Here is a 17,409-nt window from a genome sequence, read left to right on the forward strand (position 1 = left end):
AATCAAATGGGATACTAAAATAAAAAAAAATCGTCATCTTAGAGTTGAGCTACTGGGTTTATTTATGGCGAGGATTTTTTTATATCAAAAAGAAACGGTAAGAATTGAAAAATATCATTTTCAAGCACTCTAGAGTTCAATTTACGTGAAGTCAAATTTGTGTACAGTAGCTTTAGGAAGCAAGCATTTTGGTTGATTTTGCTACATATTTTTCGAAGCATTTTCTCCATTCCGATTGAGGTACCTCCAAAACATGTTATTTGAACGCCTCAACATATTCTTCAGGTGTAGAAAAACACGCAGAAATAAGAAGAAATCATCAATCAAACAATGACTGAACCCAAAAACCTGATGTGTGATACCTCGAATTGTCATCGTGGAGAATGATTAGTTTCTACGATGGGTTTCCCTTTCCAACGCTTCAGAAGCTCTAAGAAGCTCTAATAGAACAGTGGTTACATGTCTAGTAGCTCGTCCAGCTATTTAGATTTTTGTTTAGTTCTAGTTTCATCAGCATCGTCTGTTATAGACGACTTTTGAAGCATCGCGATTCAATTTTTTCAACGCTTCTTCGCACCAATGGAGACGTGCTTTTTTTGAACGATAATCAAATTATGTGATATCCAACGCGAGAAATTCTTTTTGACAGCAAAATGTTTATGCAAAATCGTCGTACAGCGTCGATATTTTATGGTACAACAGTCGGCGAAACACGGTAGCTCTAGATGGTGCTTCATCACGAAAAGTCGAAGCTGCTATTGGTTTAATGCATAATTAAAAATTTATCGGACGAAAATGTTGATATGAATGTTTCTAGTATCTGTAAACAACTCAAATAGCACTCGTATGACATCACGTTCTGAGTACTTTCACAATTAAAAACGTCAATGTCAGATTTGACATATTCATATCAGTGTTCCCAACCCCGAAACTGTCTATTTGTAGTAACTATTTAATAACTGATATTTTGTTATCGTTTTATTCAGTTGTAATATACCGAGTTTATTATTTAATAATTGTTACATAAAATGTAAGGCGCCCAAGTGTCTCGAATCGGCAGGATCCTGGAAAAAATCATCATGGGTGGCTGATCTCTGTATACATAAGAGAGACGGCCGCCTTAGCGCACTACACACACCAGGAAGTGACAATTGTAGGTCAGTATGATATTTCGCGGAATCTCGACACGATGCAATCGAGAAAGAAACGTTGACCTTGACTTACTGACTACAATTTCGTTGATGGACCACTAGTGACACGACTGCGGTTGCCGATCAATTAATGATGGTTGAGCGGCGAGATTTCACAGATTTTGCATATTTAGATATCATTTGCTTAAAAAATATTCTAATCCAACAACATGTTATGCATGGGAACTGTAAATGTTTCTAGAGTCCATTTGTTTAGCGAGAGATTCATGATGACCTGAGTGAAATCAATAAAAATAAGGTTAACTCCATTTTTAATATATTTCCATATTTGTTTAATTTATAAAAAAGTTTTTTCACGCTTAATTCGATTAGAAATACCTGAACAGCATGCATCGTCACTCTAAAATTGGGTATATACGAGAGTGGCTCAAATATAAATTGGAGTTTTGCTATAATGGATGCCTTTTTTTAAAAAATCTCTCAGCTTGTCTCGTAATCATCGCACACCAAAGATTCAATCCCCGCATTGCTTTCTAATCTTTCAATTGATCATTTAAATAATAGTCGCATTGGGATAAATCTGGACTGTAAGGAGGGCGGTTTAGCAATATCGTCTCGTTATCACAGCTCAGGGAGAAAATCAGAAAAGTAAATTCCTGAAACGGACCGGCATTTAATTGTATTTTGAACTGTGGGAATGATCAAGATTTTGCGAAAGCATTGAATTTAAAAAAAAAGCTTTCTGATTTTGTTCGTTACTTCATTCTTAAAATCTCAAAAAGTTTCGTCTATGATGAATATTCGGTGCAATAAATTTTGTTTCCTCTTCGTAACGGTGCAGGAAACGCGTTCAAACTTTCCAGTGTGTGGATTTATGCGCAAAATTCATAAATCTTTGCACCCATTTAGCTAAAAGCGGTTTATAAATTATTTGTCCAATATTATCTAAGCTGATATCTAATTTTTCAGTTAATACTGGAGCGCGGGGTATGTGGAAAAGTTGCCATCAGTTCTAGACCTTTTCAGAAACCTAGTTAGCTAGTAAATGATAAATATCTTGTACAAAATTTCTAAATAATCATTTATAAAGAACAGAGAAACGAATAAAGTACATTTAGACTTACGTACAATTATTCAGTTGAAGTGATGTTCTAATTCAGTTTACAAAGTTTGTTATCTTGAGACAATGTACTTATCAAATAACAGGTATCAAATACAACGTTAAAACAAAACAATTGACATTGTATCTTATTCTGTAATTCCTTACGTTAACAATTGTTCACGTTTATACGGTTAATAAGTTCATTCTATCAGTTGTAGATATGCACGAATCTACATAAATGGGTTTTTGAGATGAAGTTGCTTTCTAGTTTGTTTTCAACAACGTTTCAGCGCAAGCTTCTAAAGCCGATTAATTGTATTCATCCTCATAATATATTTTATTATTATAATTAATTATGGAAATAAATGTTCTTGACAGTACACTTTGTGTGATAATCAACACACTCAGCTCTACATTATACAAACATGCATTTATTTGTAGTTTCCATAACAAAAATCCATCAATTAGGTTACGAATTGTGTCCTGGGTCACTTTATACCAAAGATTTAGCTCTGAGTGACTCAAAATCTGTTGTTGTGTTGTTATCTTCATTTTTGAAGTCGTTTCTTCGATGCTGGTCTTCGCAGGTCGTACGGGGCACTCTAGGACACTTCTAGGACCATCCTTACATTTATTTTTTAGCATTAATTCAACTTCGAATTGCTTCTGTATCCACTACATTCCCCAGATTTGGTATCTAGTGACTACTGATCGTTTTTAAAATCTAATAAACAGTCGCAAGGACAAGAAAGATGTCTTATCATTGTCCAGGGAGATACCAATATTTTCAATTCACCAAAAAAATTAATATTATATGCGGTTTTAATTACCACCACATATTACGCTTCCAATAAAGCCATTTGGTTCAACTTGGGAAGAGAAAATAATCAGGGAGAGCGAGATCAGGTGAATCTGGTGGTTTTGCCCATATTTATCCAACAAAGGAAAGCTTTCTACTCATATAAGTATCAAAACCAATCTATTTATAATATTGAGATAATATTTTGATGTATGTCATCATAAACGAAGCGGTTATTGATTATGTAATCACCTTAGTAAGTCTTTCTTCGAACCATCTTCGTATATATCATTAAATCCGTTAATTGCATAAACCCCCATAATTAACATTCACAAAATAAGAGGTTGGTTCCTTCAATGTAGATGCATTATTGCCAAAGCCGTTTCCACTGCTGGAAGTCTTCATTTGTGATGCTGTTGACTTCCATATCTTTCAAGTGCCTTCCCCTAAGCACCAATTTGCGTTTCGGGTATAAGAAGAAGTGACGTGAGAGCTGGCGCATTGCCATGTTGAAGGATCCACCTGCCACAAATTCCTCGTGAACAATGCCACTAGAATCAAAGAAAACAATTAACATTGTCTCCACACTGGACCTTGATTTTTACGACTTCTTTGCTCTGAGTTCTCCTAATATCTTTTTTGTTTACTTTGAGATTTGAGCTCCACATTGAATTCGTAAAACCAGGACTCTTCTCCAAGTAATGACTCAGTTGAAAAAGACCCTTTTTTCCTTTCTTTCCAATTACTTCTCACGGCACTCAATTTTCTTTACGTTCTGAAATCAAGAGGTTCGATTTTTGCTCATAATTTTGTATCAAAATATCATCAACGATTGTTTTGGGGATTGACAGCTGTCAATGTACGGTCTTACTTACACTCTGAGCGCTCTGAGTCGACCTGAACGTTGATAGGCGACGTTATTATTCAACTTTTATGAGTAAATAGTTAATTTTTTCAATTTATTCGCTTAAAATTAGCTTTGGCAACGTCGCCGATTATTAAGTTTAATCATATATTTGAGGTTAAAATTGTTTTAATTTCATTTTAAGAAACGAGATTCCTATACTAAAAAAATTACATAACTTTGGGTTTAACCATTTCAGTACATTGAAATTGGTGTTATTAGATTCGGTTTACGAAAACCTATCGATTGGCACGTCTTTTAACCCTTTTCATATTTAGTTTAACCCCTATAAACAAAGATTTGTTTGTATAAGATCGATCTCTGAAGACGCTAACGTAGTTATCGAAACTTGTTGGTGTAGTTGTTTTGTTTAAATTTGTGTATAATTCAACATCGTATCAACTTTTTATAATTAATTCGGCAATCATTTTTTTCTCTCTCTCTCTCTCTCTCTCTCTCTCTTTCTCTCTGTTCTCGTCCTCCTTTTTAAGGATGGAAATTCAGTACAACAGGACTTGAATTATATTCGTAAATTTCATAAATAAATAATAAGACACCCAATTAACAAATTCCCTTAATAAGATATAATAAAAAATATGTTGTAGCATTCACAACATATCTTTTGAAACGACCTATAGAGCATCCGATCAAACCGGAAACCGATGGTATAGTAAACCAATCCATAATGGCGTACAGACTAGACAAGTATAATTTCGATACCCGGCTGGTAACTTTTTAATCTTAGTTAAATAGTTTAATAGGCTAATTTTTCATATAGTACGGTGGTAAGTTTTGTATCTTTACAATATTTATATTATTTTCTTTAATAATTGTTGTTGGGGAAGAAGAAGAAAATCATACCAATACCAACAATCATGGAAGCCTTAAGGATAATTTAAAAAAGAACCTGGTCTGAATATAACTTTTCTAAAGAGAAGAATAAAGTCAATTCCCGAAGGAAACGTGGAAAAATGATGCGAATGGAGGGGATAGAGCAAAAAAGATGATCTAGCAAAGTCCTTAAGACATAGAATAGCGTACGAAGATGATTTAGATAAAGAAACAAAAGATAAAATTGTAATTAGAGATAGAGCACTTGGTGCAAATAGAAAAATGTTTAAGAGCAAAGAAATAAAATAGGAATTAAAACATACGAAACAACAGAATCGTAGAAATATAACAAAAAGATAAAAATAAAGATGAAGATAAAGAGGGAACGTGGTAAAGATGAGGAAGAAGATGATGGTTAAATAGATATAGGTGGAGATGGAATTGAAAAAAAATGAATATAGGCAATAGTGGAAAGGGTTTTGGTAAACCATCTGAAGTATGAGTCTCCCTTGAAGGGCCTCTACGAAGCTAGTGAGATTGACCAGCCTGTATATAATAGGTGTCTCAAAATTAAATAGAAAATACAGTTTTGGTAAGCTTGATAGTAAATTATTACGTGGAATGCTTTCTAAACAATATCTGGAGATATATTTTCCAAAATCCAAATCTTCCTATTACATTATAATCAATATTCACCAATTATAAACTGTGTTAATACAAAAAGCATCAACAGTTTACCTTTAGTCTCTGAAGACGATAATTTGGTTATAGAAACGCGTGTCAGACCAACAGTGTGTTTGGTATGAATACCACGAATGGTTTCAAAAATTCCTTATTTGACTGTTTTACCGTAGATGGAAAGCAAAGCGAAGAAAATAGAGAAAACGGTGAATATATCCGCCAATAAATGACATATTAAACTGGGTTCTGATCTCTGATATTGTATCCAAAAGTGAGAAAGTACCGACCAAAGTTTTTCAACTACTTTCGTATCAAAATATCACAATTTGTATGCAGGTTAAGAAATAACGTCTATGGATTAGAGTATTTTTAAATTTGCCGCCGAAGCAAAGATCAAAATGGCGGCTTACGGCGTTAGTACGTTCACCCATGCTGACGCATAGTGTTCTCCCCATATCTGTGATGGAAACTTATTTCCAAACTACACGGTGAGGTCAATGACCCCTTTACTTACCTAACGTACCTTTGGAGCAGCCCCTTCTTGTATACAAGGCCTTAGAGTGTTAAAATTTCAGATAAGGTGTGTTAACTGCGTACTCCAGTAGATGAAGAATTCCTCAAACGCTTTTTTATTGGCATTCTTCAACTACTTCGACAATGAACAGATTTTTTTTCCTAATTTTCGAAATGATCTTTATTGGGACATTATCGCGTTTAAAAAAGTTTTAGAAGATGAAAATAAAAAAAAAATAATCGCTCGTACTAAAAGTGATGCGCAAGATGTTATAACTGTTAAATCCCCTGTCTGGGTCAGAAGGCGGTCGACATCTTCTTCGTCTTCTTCATACCTTATTTCTACTTCTTCTTCTTGTTTTGTTTGGTGGGGTCCCCGGAAGAGCAATCTGCGTCTTCTACACCTTTAGTGGTAGTCATCTAGACAGGTGGAATCCACTTCTAAAAGAAACAAGATCCGCGGTAGTACGGTGTGCGGCGTGAGTGACATAAATACAGTTTTTTTTTTATATATACATATATATATAAGAATATAAAAAGTGATAATCCTTCAAGGACCTTGGATTACTGAATTTTTTTGAGGTAGGCATATATGTAACTATATTTCAAATAATTATTTGACTGAAAATTGTCGTAGGGTGAGTTGCAAGGCGTTAAAGCTGCATATTTACTGTATATAACTACGTGATACAGGATGTCCTTAAAATTAACTAATCGTGACGTCTGACTGGAAAAACTAATGATCATAATTTATTTTACCATCGATAGTTTGGGGTTCTTACCTTTTTTTCCAAAAATTTTGGACGCAAAGAAAATTGTAGACATTCAAAAAATTTTCAACTGATTGCTACATTATTTTTGAGCTCTAAAAATAAAAAAAATCCTAATTTTGAAAGAAAGGGGCTTCAAAATATCACATATTTGAAAAAAAAATTGTAACACCATCATCAGAAGCCGAATTGTAGGGTGAAGGGTGGGTTTTTAAGGGTAAAAAACGGTTTATAGTATTAATTTTTCATTTAAGATTTTTACACATAACCTCAAAATTTATCACACGAAAAACATGATATTTCAGGTTAAATTGATAAATAAAAAAATTATTAAAGTTCAAAATTTTAGTAGACATTCAAAAATTGTACATAATGATTAAATAAAATTTTTCGGACGCGAGTTTTTTTGTAATTTCAGAGAAAACGTACCATGTGATGGTGGTATTTTTTGTACCATTAAAAAGCAGATATTTTAGTGAATGAAAAACTCACCGACCTTTCAAAAAAACCTGATATTTTGAGGGGAGAATTTTCATTTGAAAATTACGGTGCTCTTTCGACTTTCGCTTGACAATGTGAGAAAGAAATTTGTTGGATTGAGAAGTAGTGAAGCCCGAGGCTAAAATTCACCCTGGGTCCACTTAAGAAAATCAAAATCATAACGTAACTTGTAAAATTTCTTCTTTGAATATAAAAACATGGTCAATTTATAATATAAATCTGATAATTTCTCACAAACGTGACAGCAGATTATACCCTGCTAGATTTTCACTTACTTAACAGGTTTTTCACCGTTTTACACCTCATAAACCAGCTAAGATATCCATTATAACTACTAAAAACGCCTCAAGATTATCAATATTTATTTAAAAAAATTGATTTGATTAAACTTTGAGTAATCCATGCATATTTATTAAAAAGCATCTTCAACATCATTCAACAATCTTTAATTGGACGAATATGAATGAAGAAATCAATATTTTATTATATTTTACTAGGATTATCGATTAAATATTTAATTTCTTGATATTCTTCATATATACAATGTAATTTCATATTATATGTGACTATGATTTTAGTTTATTTTGATAAATATTCGAAAGATTGTAATACGAGTAGATAGAAGAACACTTTTGGTATTTTATATTGCCACAATCCCACAACAATCACTAGTAGAAAGTGTTTCACTATGAGCTATGTAGAAAGACGATGCTTTAAAACTAAATTCATCCCGCATTAACTCTCTCAATGCCCCCAAGACTATATTACTTTTAATTTCCTGGGGACAATACGGGAATTTCGATATGTCTTCCTTTCAGTTTCAGGCCTATTACCTTCTCGATTATACCACGATACGCTTCATAGCCTGTTACAACTGAATGTATTCTTCTTTTTCTAGCAATGTATATATTCTTTGACATCGTGACCTTGTTAATATGTTTATATTTTTAATCTCGATCACAAAGATGTCGATCTTTTAACTAGTTCACGTAGAAAAATGTTGATCTACTATAAAAAAACATTTACCGATATAAAATGTGGATATTCAAGTTGAGGCTATACATTCACAATAAAAATAAGTTTCTAACAATTCACTTTAATCAAAATGAAATTATTTTTGGAATAAATATCGATAAAACTGGTACTTGAAGAATGAAGTGAATAATTTGAGAAAGAATTTTTTGAAAACACGAATTATCTTACTATTCCTCATTAGTTAAGTGAATCAAAGTGTCCCTTATGTATCAGACAATAAATATCCTTATCTACTGATTTTATAATTATTTAATACATCACTCAATAAGTCATGTGACTGACTAAGAACAAAACTTCTCGATGCCGTGCTTGTAGAAGTAAAAGAAGAAGAAGAAGAAGAAGAAGAAGAAGAAATAGGTTTCAATTTCAGCAATTGCTTAAAATAACAAAAGTAGATTCACTTAAATGCTTGTCACTTTTTTCTGACTAATCGAAATGTTATGAAATTTCATACATAGTTTTTTGAAAGTTGGTACTTCATTTGGGACAAAGGCAGCGCCATCTGTTTATCAGTCACGCGACTTATTGAGTGATGTATTATAGTTATTATTGTAAACGATAAGATTTAGTATTTAAGATAGTTTGTACACTGATACTAAGTTCTTAATAGTTTGATAACTTATAGTTCAATATAATAAATTCATTTTTTTATGATTAAAAAGTTATTTGACTATATCAAAATAAAATTTGCGTCGCGAAACTGTAGATTTACTCACATACAATTAAAAAAACAAATTTGAAAAAAAAACTAGACATATATCTCAACAGAATTCCATCTTTTTGCTAGTATCTAAATAATTTCGAGGCCAGTAGAAATTCATTAAAAAGTATTCCTCAATTTGAATTTTATGTATGTTAAATTTAAAAATCTACCAACTTTCACTTCACTAATCCGATCGTAGTGTTTGAAATATTCTTAATTAATTGAACCAACATAGCGTAGAAACAATCTCTGATAAACGAATAGAATTAAAACATTAATTTATCTCTAATTGGTTCAAAAGAGTTCCACTCAAGCAGCCCACTGAATAAATTCATTCATTAACTACTTCGAACTTATCATAAAAAAAGAAGAAGATCTAAACCACTCGAGTCGATTTAGGTGGGTCACAGCATAAGAGGTTAGCCTTGACATTGACCTACAAAATGAAGATGAGAGATGGAAAGGAAGGAAGAAGATTGGTATCGTTATTTCATTTTCATATAAAAAAAAATTAGTTTTTGAATATAAAATTTTATATTAGATTTCTGTAAAAGATTTTTTATAGTATATCGATTCACTGGTTAACAAAAAGAACCTAACCTAACCTAAAAAAATTGTAGTCTGACCAATAGATGGCGCTGCTAGTATTAAACCCACATAATTTTCAGTTAGGTCTGAACTGCAAAAGACAGGTGCATAAGTTTGACATCTGTCGTACTATTAATTTGTCGGTTATAACCTAACCTAACTTAATTAAAATAAAAATGAGAAAAAGGAATATTATTTGGACTTAAGCCAATAATAACCAATTGGTTTACTAAATTCAAACGAAACGAAATGAACAAAGAGGTTATAATCGAAGTAAAAATCTACAAAACAATTTCGGTTAACCTTAAAATGAGCCTGATTGAGACTGTTACGACCCTTTAGATATCAAAGGAACGTGTTAAACAAATTGATAACGGGTATTTGGATACGCGAAAGCTCTATTCAAATCGAGTGTAATTTGAGCTCGCAACCGATCGAAAACAACAACGAATTTATGATACTGATCAGTGTTTGGTGATTTTCAATTATTATAAATTCAAAATGGCTATAATATATTTCAAAATATACTTCACAACCTCTTATATGTCTTGTCTAATATTTATTATGAATTTTTCTTCGTTTCAGTTGTTTCATTGTACGGTTTATATCATTAGATTTTCTACCAGTTGACTTTGTCGTATTTAAACAGTTGGAAATCGAGCTTTCGAGCTTTACATATATTTAAAACAAAATTTTTCATATGTTCTATTGTTTTAAAGCCGTCTTGAATTGATAATTTTCTACATAAAGCGCGAATTTAGGGTACGGTTCATTCTTAAAATATTCATGTCATTTTTTACGTTTTTAAGTCTTTCAATTTGAGCATATTATAAATTCATATCATTTACTTTCTTTTATCGTCGGTCTTTTGGTTGATCTCCACCAATTATATGAATTCCAACAATGTTGAAAGCTTTCATTTGCGGCACGGATTCGTTTTCTTCATAAATTTTTATTGACGACCTCGAAATTTCACAAAATTTGAAAAGTCTCAACACCCTTTTAGATCCCTGCTAGTCAACTTGCTATAGTCCAAAGTCACTCAATTTGTAATTAACACGTTGACTGTCAAGGCAATTTCCATAATTCCATTTAATCGCATTAAACCATGAAAAATAATAATTTAAATGAAAAGTTATCACTGAAACGTATACAAAATATAGTATTTTGAAAAAACTTTTATTTCTTAGTGGAATTATGTGAAAAAAACTCTTCAGGGGAGATGAATTATGAGTTATTTTATTGTTGGCAGTCAACGTGTTAAAGTCGGTTTTTGGTCGTTTTTGTTTCTGGATGACCAGGGCCGGATCAAGATTTATAAGGCCCGGGGCTAAAATAATGGCGGGGCCCCCTTAAGGAATTCGGAAACCCGAAAAAATTCACAAAATAATATCAATACGTTAGATTTTTGTATCAACACATCAAAAAATACAGAATGATTTCCAAATGATGGGGCCCTCTTGGACCTGGGGCCCGGGGCTATAGCCCCCCCCCAAGCCCCTAGCTTAATCCGGCCCTGTGAATGACGTTGAAACTTTTTTTTCCTATAAATAAAGTTCCATATAATATGACGTGATTTGATTTATGAATGGAATGAAAAGGTGGGTAGAAACGCGGATGCCTGTCCATAAGCAGAAAGTTGAGAGGAAAACGTGTCAAAAAAGTGTTACAATTTGAAGACGAATAGAAGTCTTTTACAAAGTAGAAGGCACTTTCCAGTAAATATGCTTTCAAATTATTTCGGAATGCCGGAAAAAATGATATCGATTTGATTCCAATTGGCAAGTGATTGTGCGTTTTTTTGCATTGTAAAATATTGAGTCCTTAACTAATTCACAACCTTGAGTAGATAGGTAAAGATCGTGCTTACGAATCACGCCAACGGATTCAAAGAAGTCAGAATTTTTAATCTATTAAAGAAGTCCCTGCAGTGAACCCTGCTGTTTAACCCAAGTAAATATCTAACAGCTTTCTTTTGTAGTTTGAAGATTATTTCAAATTGAGTTACACCACATTTACCCCAGAAGGGAAAGGCATATGTGTAAATTAACTTTAGCATCGGGGAGATCAGGAGATATAAAATTTGATAAATTTTTGGCTACGTTCACAAAATAATTTGAAGTTGAAGTAGAGATTACGCTCGATGAAGAAGGCTTGAAGAAGCTTTGAAAGATAAACCAAAATTGTTTGAATATATATAAAAATATTGGATTTTTGTTAGTCCGGGCAAAATTTCATCACATAATATATAATTTTATGTTTTATTGTTATATTTCTATAACTAATCGATTCTCTAGTTGATTCCATAGAATTTATTTAGTTTTCACCAAAACTTACATGACACACTTCACATGAAAACCAACGGTACGTGACTTTTGTTAATGTTAATTATAAGAATTTAATTATTGAACCAGTTTAATAAAATTGACGCTATAAAACTTTCAAAATATTTGATCATCATAAAATATTTAAATGGAACGTATCAATTCTATCTGTAGCTTGCAGCTATTTATTTTAAAAGGACGTTATGATACATAAGTCCAGTAAAACTACATTTTGATTTGATATTCTACTAAAATGATGGTTTATTAAAAAATAACATTCTGCTCAGTCAAAATTGAAAGTCCATTCAATATTTGCAGTTCGTTATTTTCTACCACGTCTAATTGTCTTACAAATCTAGAATCAGAAACCCTCGACGCTAAATCTGAGAGTGGGGACAATTCTTCAGAGAATATATATACTACAGGAACAAACAAGAAAACAAGAAGAAACGGAATCTGAAGTTCTAGGATTAAAACTGCTACCAACAAATCTCCCAGCCCCAGGTACATTCTCTTGAAGGAAAGATATGAAAATAGAGTAACCCTATTGGGTAACATCATCGTTTGTTAGTAGCCTTCTGCTAGGTCAACAGCTGGGTTATACGAAAATGCCTCGAAATTTATTTGAATTAGATATCAGAGCTCGTGACAAACACTGGAAACCAAAATTGGTATGAAAAACATCCTGAATGAATCGTTGATTGATCCTACAAAGATTTTGCTAACTTCGCTGAACATAAAGCTCGGATTGATGAAGTAATTTGTGACATCTTCGTCAGAAGAAGGCGCCTGCTTCAGAAAGAAAAACTAACTCGGATAAGCTTCCGAAAAGTTCTTAAATCGTCTACATTCGAGTGAAGATCTACGTCATTATAGTACAGTTAAATTATATTATTATAGCTTAGTCAATTCCGTTTTAGTTTAACTATTTTGACTTGGGGTAATATGTTATGCAGAAATTGAATGAATTACTAAGAACAGTACACACTAGATATCATACGGGGGTCCATGAGGACTCTATCAGAATAAAACTTTGATGTAAGAGATTAGGAGTGGTCTACTGAATAATAGAGAAAGGTCCAAAAGCCTTGTGTACTTCAAGTTGCGTCTTGCAGATCTACAGATAAACGTGAATGTGAAAATATATGATTTAGAGTTATTAAAGAAGGGATTAGATTCAGTAAAGCACCAGGAAAACCAAAATTTCAAATAGAAAATAATTTTAAAGGAAGATTTCGAAGGAAAATACACGCGTTCTTTTTAGAAAAGATTTTCCAATAGAAGACGAAGTTTTTGTCATGATTCGAGATGGTAAGAATTACCATGAACTCAATATTTTGTATAAACAAAGTCCCTTTCCTACGTATACTTTAGAAAAAGTGTATTTAAATACATAAAATGTTGATTGAACTTCTTCTTTAACCCCTGTAGTTAACTAGGATGTATGTACAGGACGCATGCGTAATAGTTTTGACAGTTTGGGTCTGTGTCATTAGTTTTTTCGTCTTCGTAACTAGATCCGCTTATATATTGATTAATGAACTTTATTTAAAATAAATAATTATAAATAATAATTGTTGTAGCGATTAGGCTACTTCGATCCTGTTTACAATAATTATAAAACGAAACATTATATGGCAATAAATCAAATAATTCCAATTAAATCCGTCCGACGTATTATATAAAAGTGACACAGACCGACAACGCGTGAGGTAACTCTCACAGGTCGTATGTGCGTACATCTTTACTCGGCCAGCAGGTCATCCTCGTACCAGGTCAGTCGTTTACGGTGTTGCCGGTTTCTCCAAATATCTCAATACTTTTTCTACCAAAAAATCGACAATTCCAAAACATGGAGGACTTATTCCGATGGAAGATTTCAATACCAAACATTGAAACAAAACTGAGCTCATTGGAGATCGTGGAGTTGGAGAGAGAACCATAAGATGCCAAATAGACTAATGAATCCGAACATGTTCTAATAGTCAAACTGAGAAAATAGTAAAATCGAATGAAATACCGCAATTGAAAGATCCCAATAAACGAATGATTGAATGAACGTTTGAATAAAATGAAGGATGAAACAGTTGATGGCTTAAAGGCAGCGATTTGAACCAAGAAAACGTCCTGAATGACAGAAGAGATTCTGGAGATGGTGTAAAGAAGAATCAAAGCTAAAGAACACCTAGAATGACATAGAGCTATACAAAGAAAGGTTGAAGATTGAAGCCTTATGAAAGAACTATAACAGCCACCATATACATAAAAAAATCGGCGGATTCAAACAAAGGCAACAAGGAATTTGAACAAACTCGAATTGCAATATGGGAAAGACAAAATTAGACATTGAAAGAAACAATTTTGGAGTAGAGGAAGCGATGGAAGGATCAACCAAAAGATGGTGAAGCAACAGGATCTAATAACGTACAAGCGACTTCTTGTTACTAAAACGAATATCAATCAGAATGGTTCAGAATGTACTTCTTAAAAAACCAGACGACAAGAAACGTCGAGAATACCGAGATCAATCTTATGAACCATCTTTTAAATATATTTGGCAAAATGATCCACAAGAGTATTTACAAATTATGTGAGAGCTAAATATTCCCCAGGATTAAGCATTTCGATGTGTATGATGGAAATGAAAGAGGAATTAACTCTAAGGACTTGAGGGTGATTAAAGAATCTACTGGAATCAATGGGCAAACTTTAGACTCGAATAGGGAGAGGAATCAGTTAAAGCTGCATGATATCTTCAGTCATCTTCAATTTATACTTCGAGTGGATATCCAACAGAGAGTTTTACTAAAAGGATAGAGGCTGAAGAGTCATAATCTATGGCTTGAAATAAAAATAATATTGCGTTTTCTCTATCCTGTTTTATGGAGTTGAATCCTGGACTTTTAACGAAGATATGAGCAAAAAAATATAAGGATTCGAAATGTGGTATCATAGATCCCTGGACTTATTTAGTAACAAATTTGAAATAATAATGAAAAAATAACGAGAATCGATGATAATCATACAAATTCGCAACCTGCAATACCTCGGCCATGTTATGCGGATCCTGTGATGTGAAATATTTGGAAAAAACAGGTACAGGAAGAAGATGAACTTGGAATTGCTGAGGACGTAAAATTCGTCACGAATAGGCACTATAAGAAAACTATTGTCGACCATATTGTCATGCCGTACCAAAGATTGTTTTTAATTGACTGTTTGGTGCGCTTTTTTCATTCAAAATGAATATAAAATAGAGGAAAATAAAACGCCATTACTAACTTTGCAGCTTAAAGCTTTACCTTATCATAATCGTGTATTTTGAGGGTTGTTTAACGTGTGGATAATCTTGAACTTCTGTAGATTCGGAAAAACGTGCCTTGGTAGCTTCTCCAAAGAAAGTAAATCTTGCAAATACTGCTTTAAGTAGATCTTTGATCTTATTACTGATGATTAATGATATTAAACATATTTGATAGTGTATATTTATTCTTGTTGTTTGTGAAATTACACGGTTACCACCTGGTTGCCTTTCACTGTTTTTTCTTTATTTTATTAGTAGGCCATGTAAACCACACGACTAATTGGAAATATTATTTCCTATTATATTCTTCTTTTTTAATAAACAATTTATAGGTTATGTTCCATAATACCAATTCCTTGAATGGATGAATTAGGTCGAATAGAACCATTTATAAATTCACTATCGTCTGCCATGGGAAAAAAAACGATACATTGTAATAAGATAAAAAGTAGTCGGACGAAAATGCCACTTAAACTGCTTGCACAGGTGTAGAGATGGGTGTAATATAACAGTTGTAATAACTTGAAACATTATTAATAACTGGAATATTTAAACGAGACTGGAAATCTATAAAAATACGTACGAAAATTAAAACAATCAAATGTTTATTTGTACAGAAAAACATTCTTATCAAAGTTTCTCCTTCGTGACTTCGTTCCTGAGTAAAAGATATAATTTAGAAATTAAATTCATTATTGACATTTATCTTTTAATAACGAAAGATAATTTTCTTAGTAATGAATATAAAAATCAAATAATTAGATTACTTATATACAATTTACATCTTTTCACGGATCTAATGATCATATTAGTCACTGTTGCTTCACGAAAAAGTATCTCCCACCTCTATTTTCTCATATCTATAATGCGTATCGTCATACACTATATATTATGAAAATTATAAAAATTAGAAGTTTGCATTTAATTTAATGAATAATGAGAAAATCGTGTTAAATTATGGATAAATAACTTGTCAGCAAATTAATGAAGAATTTTTTCTAATTAAGTCAGTTTGATGGTCAAGTAAATTAAGGAAAATGATGTTTCGCATCTTTACCTTTGATTATTTGATTGAAAACCAGGATTCTATCATATCCAACGTTTAGTCCATACCTTGTACCGTCAGATTACTATTTATTTAGATCTAAGGCGCTGGTGGAAATTGGATTCAAATAGAGATGTTGGAAATGCAATGCGACAATTTTTCGCATCTAAATCCTTTCGATATACATTTGAACTGAACTGAAACTATTGAATTTCCAGCAAAAATTCATACGATTCGAAGAAAACAGACCCCCGATTTGTATTGGAACCAACAGGTCTTCATACCATGTGTCTCACGGTCGAAAGAATATGAAAACTGGGCTGGGAGATACTAGAAATTCCCAGCCTCAGTCAGGACTTACCATCTTGAGACTATCACGTGTTTGGACCACTGAAAAAAGCCTCGGAGCTTCGACGAAGAGGCCGTCCAAGGAATTCTTCGATTCCAGCTTCAGAAAAAGTGGTAAAAATGTGTGTGAATCGTTGTAAATATTTTCGATAATGAATAAATGTTTCTGCGATCATATTTGAACCACCCTCGTAATATTTTTATGCGAACACGTTTATTTCACGCCAATCGTCACTTAAACAAAACATTGATACACTATTACATTCCAGAAAACAAGGTATCATCTAAAAAGTGAAGGAATCAGTCAAAGCGACGACAATCAAGCCCACGATTTGTATTGGGACCAGACTATTACGTGTTTGGACCACTGAAAAAAGCCTCGGAGCTTCGCCGGCATCGAAAAGCTTCAGGAAAAATTCTAGAAATGTGTAACTAATGAAGGGAATTACTTAGAGAAAATGTGAATTGTTTTAAATATTTTCGATCATATTTGAACCACCCTCGTAACATTATTGTACGTACAATGAAGAAACGTAGTCTCCAATGAATATTCATGCAATAAACAAAAGATTGGCCCTGTTAAGACTTCACGAGGAGCTCTCGAAACAAGTTTTTACACATATCATTATCAAATTACCGGACTTACATCTAGGACTAGTGATTGAATCAAATATCTTCATCCGAATCAACATAACCCACTTTCAAATAAATACTACCGTTATGCATTAAGCTAAACCTTTGTTTTTTCTTTATAATCATTAAATAGGTTACAGCCTGTTTGAGTATCGAATCGAAAGTTTTTTAGAGTTT

The 17,409-nt window shown here is 32.7% G+C and overlaps 1 protein-coding gene across 1 annotated transcript in view; it reads left to right on the forward strand.

Annotated features, from left to right (window-relative positions):
* The window catches only part of LOC130447866 (uncharacterized), a 33,011-nt gene that overhangs the window by 2,536 nt on the left and 13,066 nt on the right, over positions 1-17,409 (forward strand). Inside the window, exon 2 of the mRNA XM_056784903.1 lies at positions 4,562-4,683. Within this exon, the coding sequence (XP_056640881.1) occupies positions 4,562-4,683 (122 nt within the window). The remainder of the gene's footprint in view (positions 1-4,561; positions 4,684-17,409) is intronic.

This window comes from Diorhabda sublineata, chromosome 8 (genome assembly GCF_026230105.1).
Source record: "Diorhabda sublineata isolate icDioSubl1.1 chromosome 8, icDioSubl1.1, whole genome shotgun sequence".
Taxonomy (NCBI): Eukaryota; Metazoa; Arthropoda; class Insecta; order Coleoptera; family Chrysomelidae; genus Diorhabda; species Diorhabda sublineata.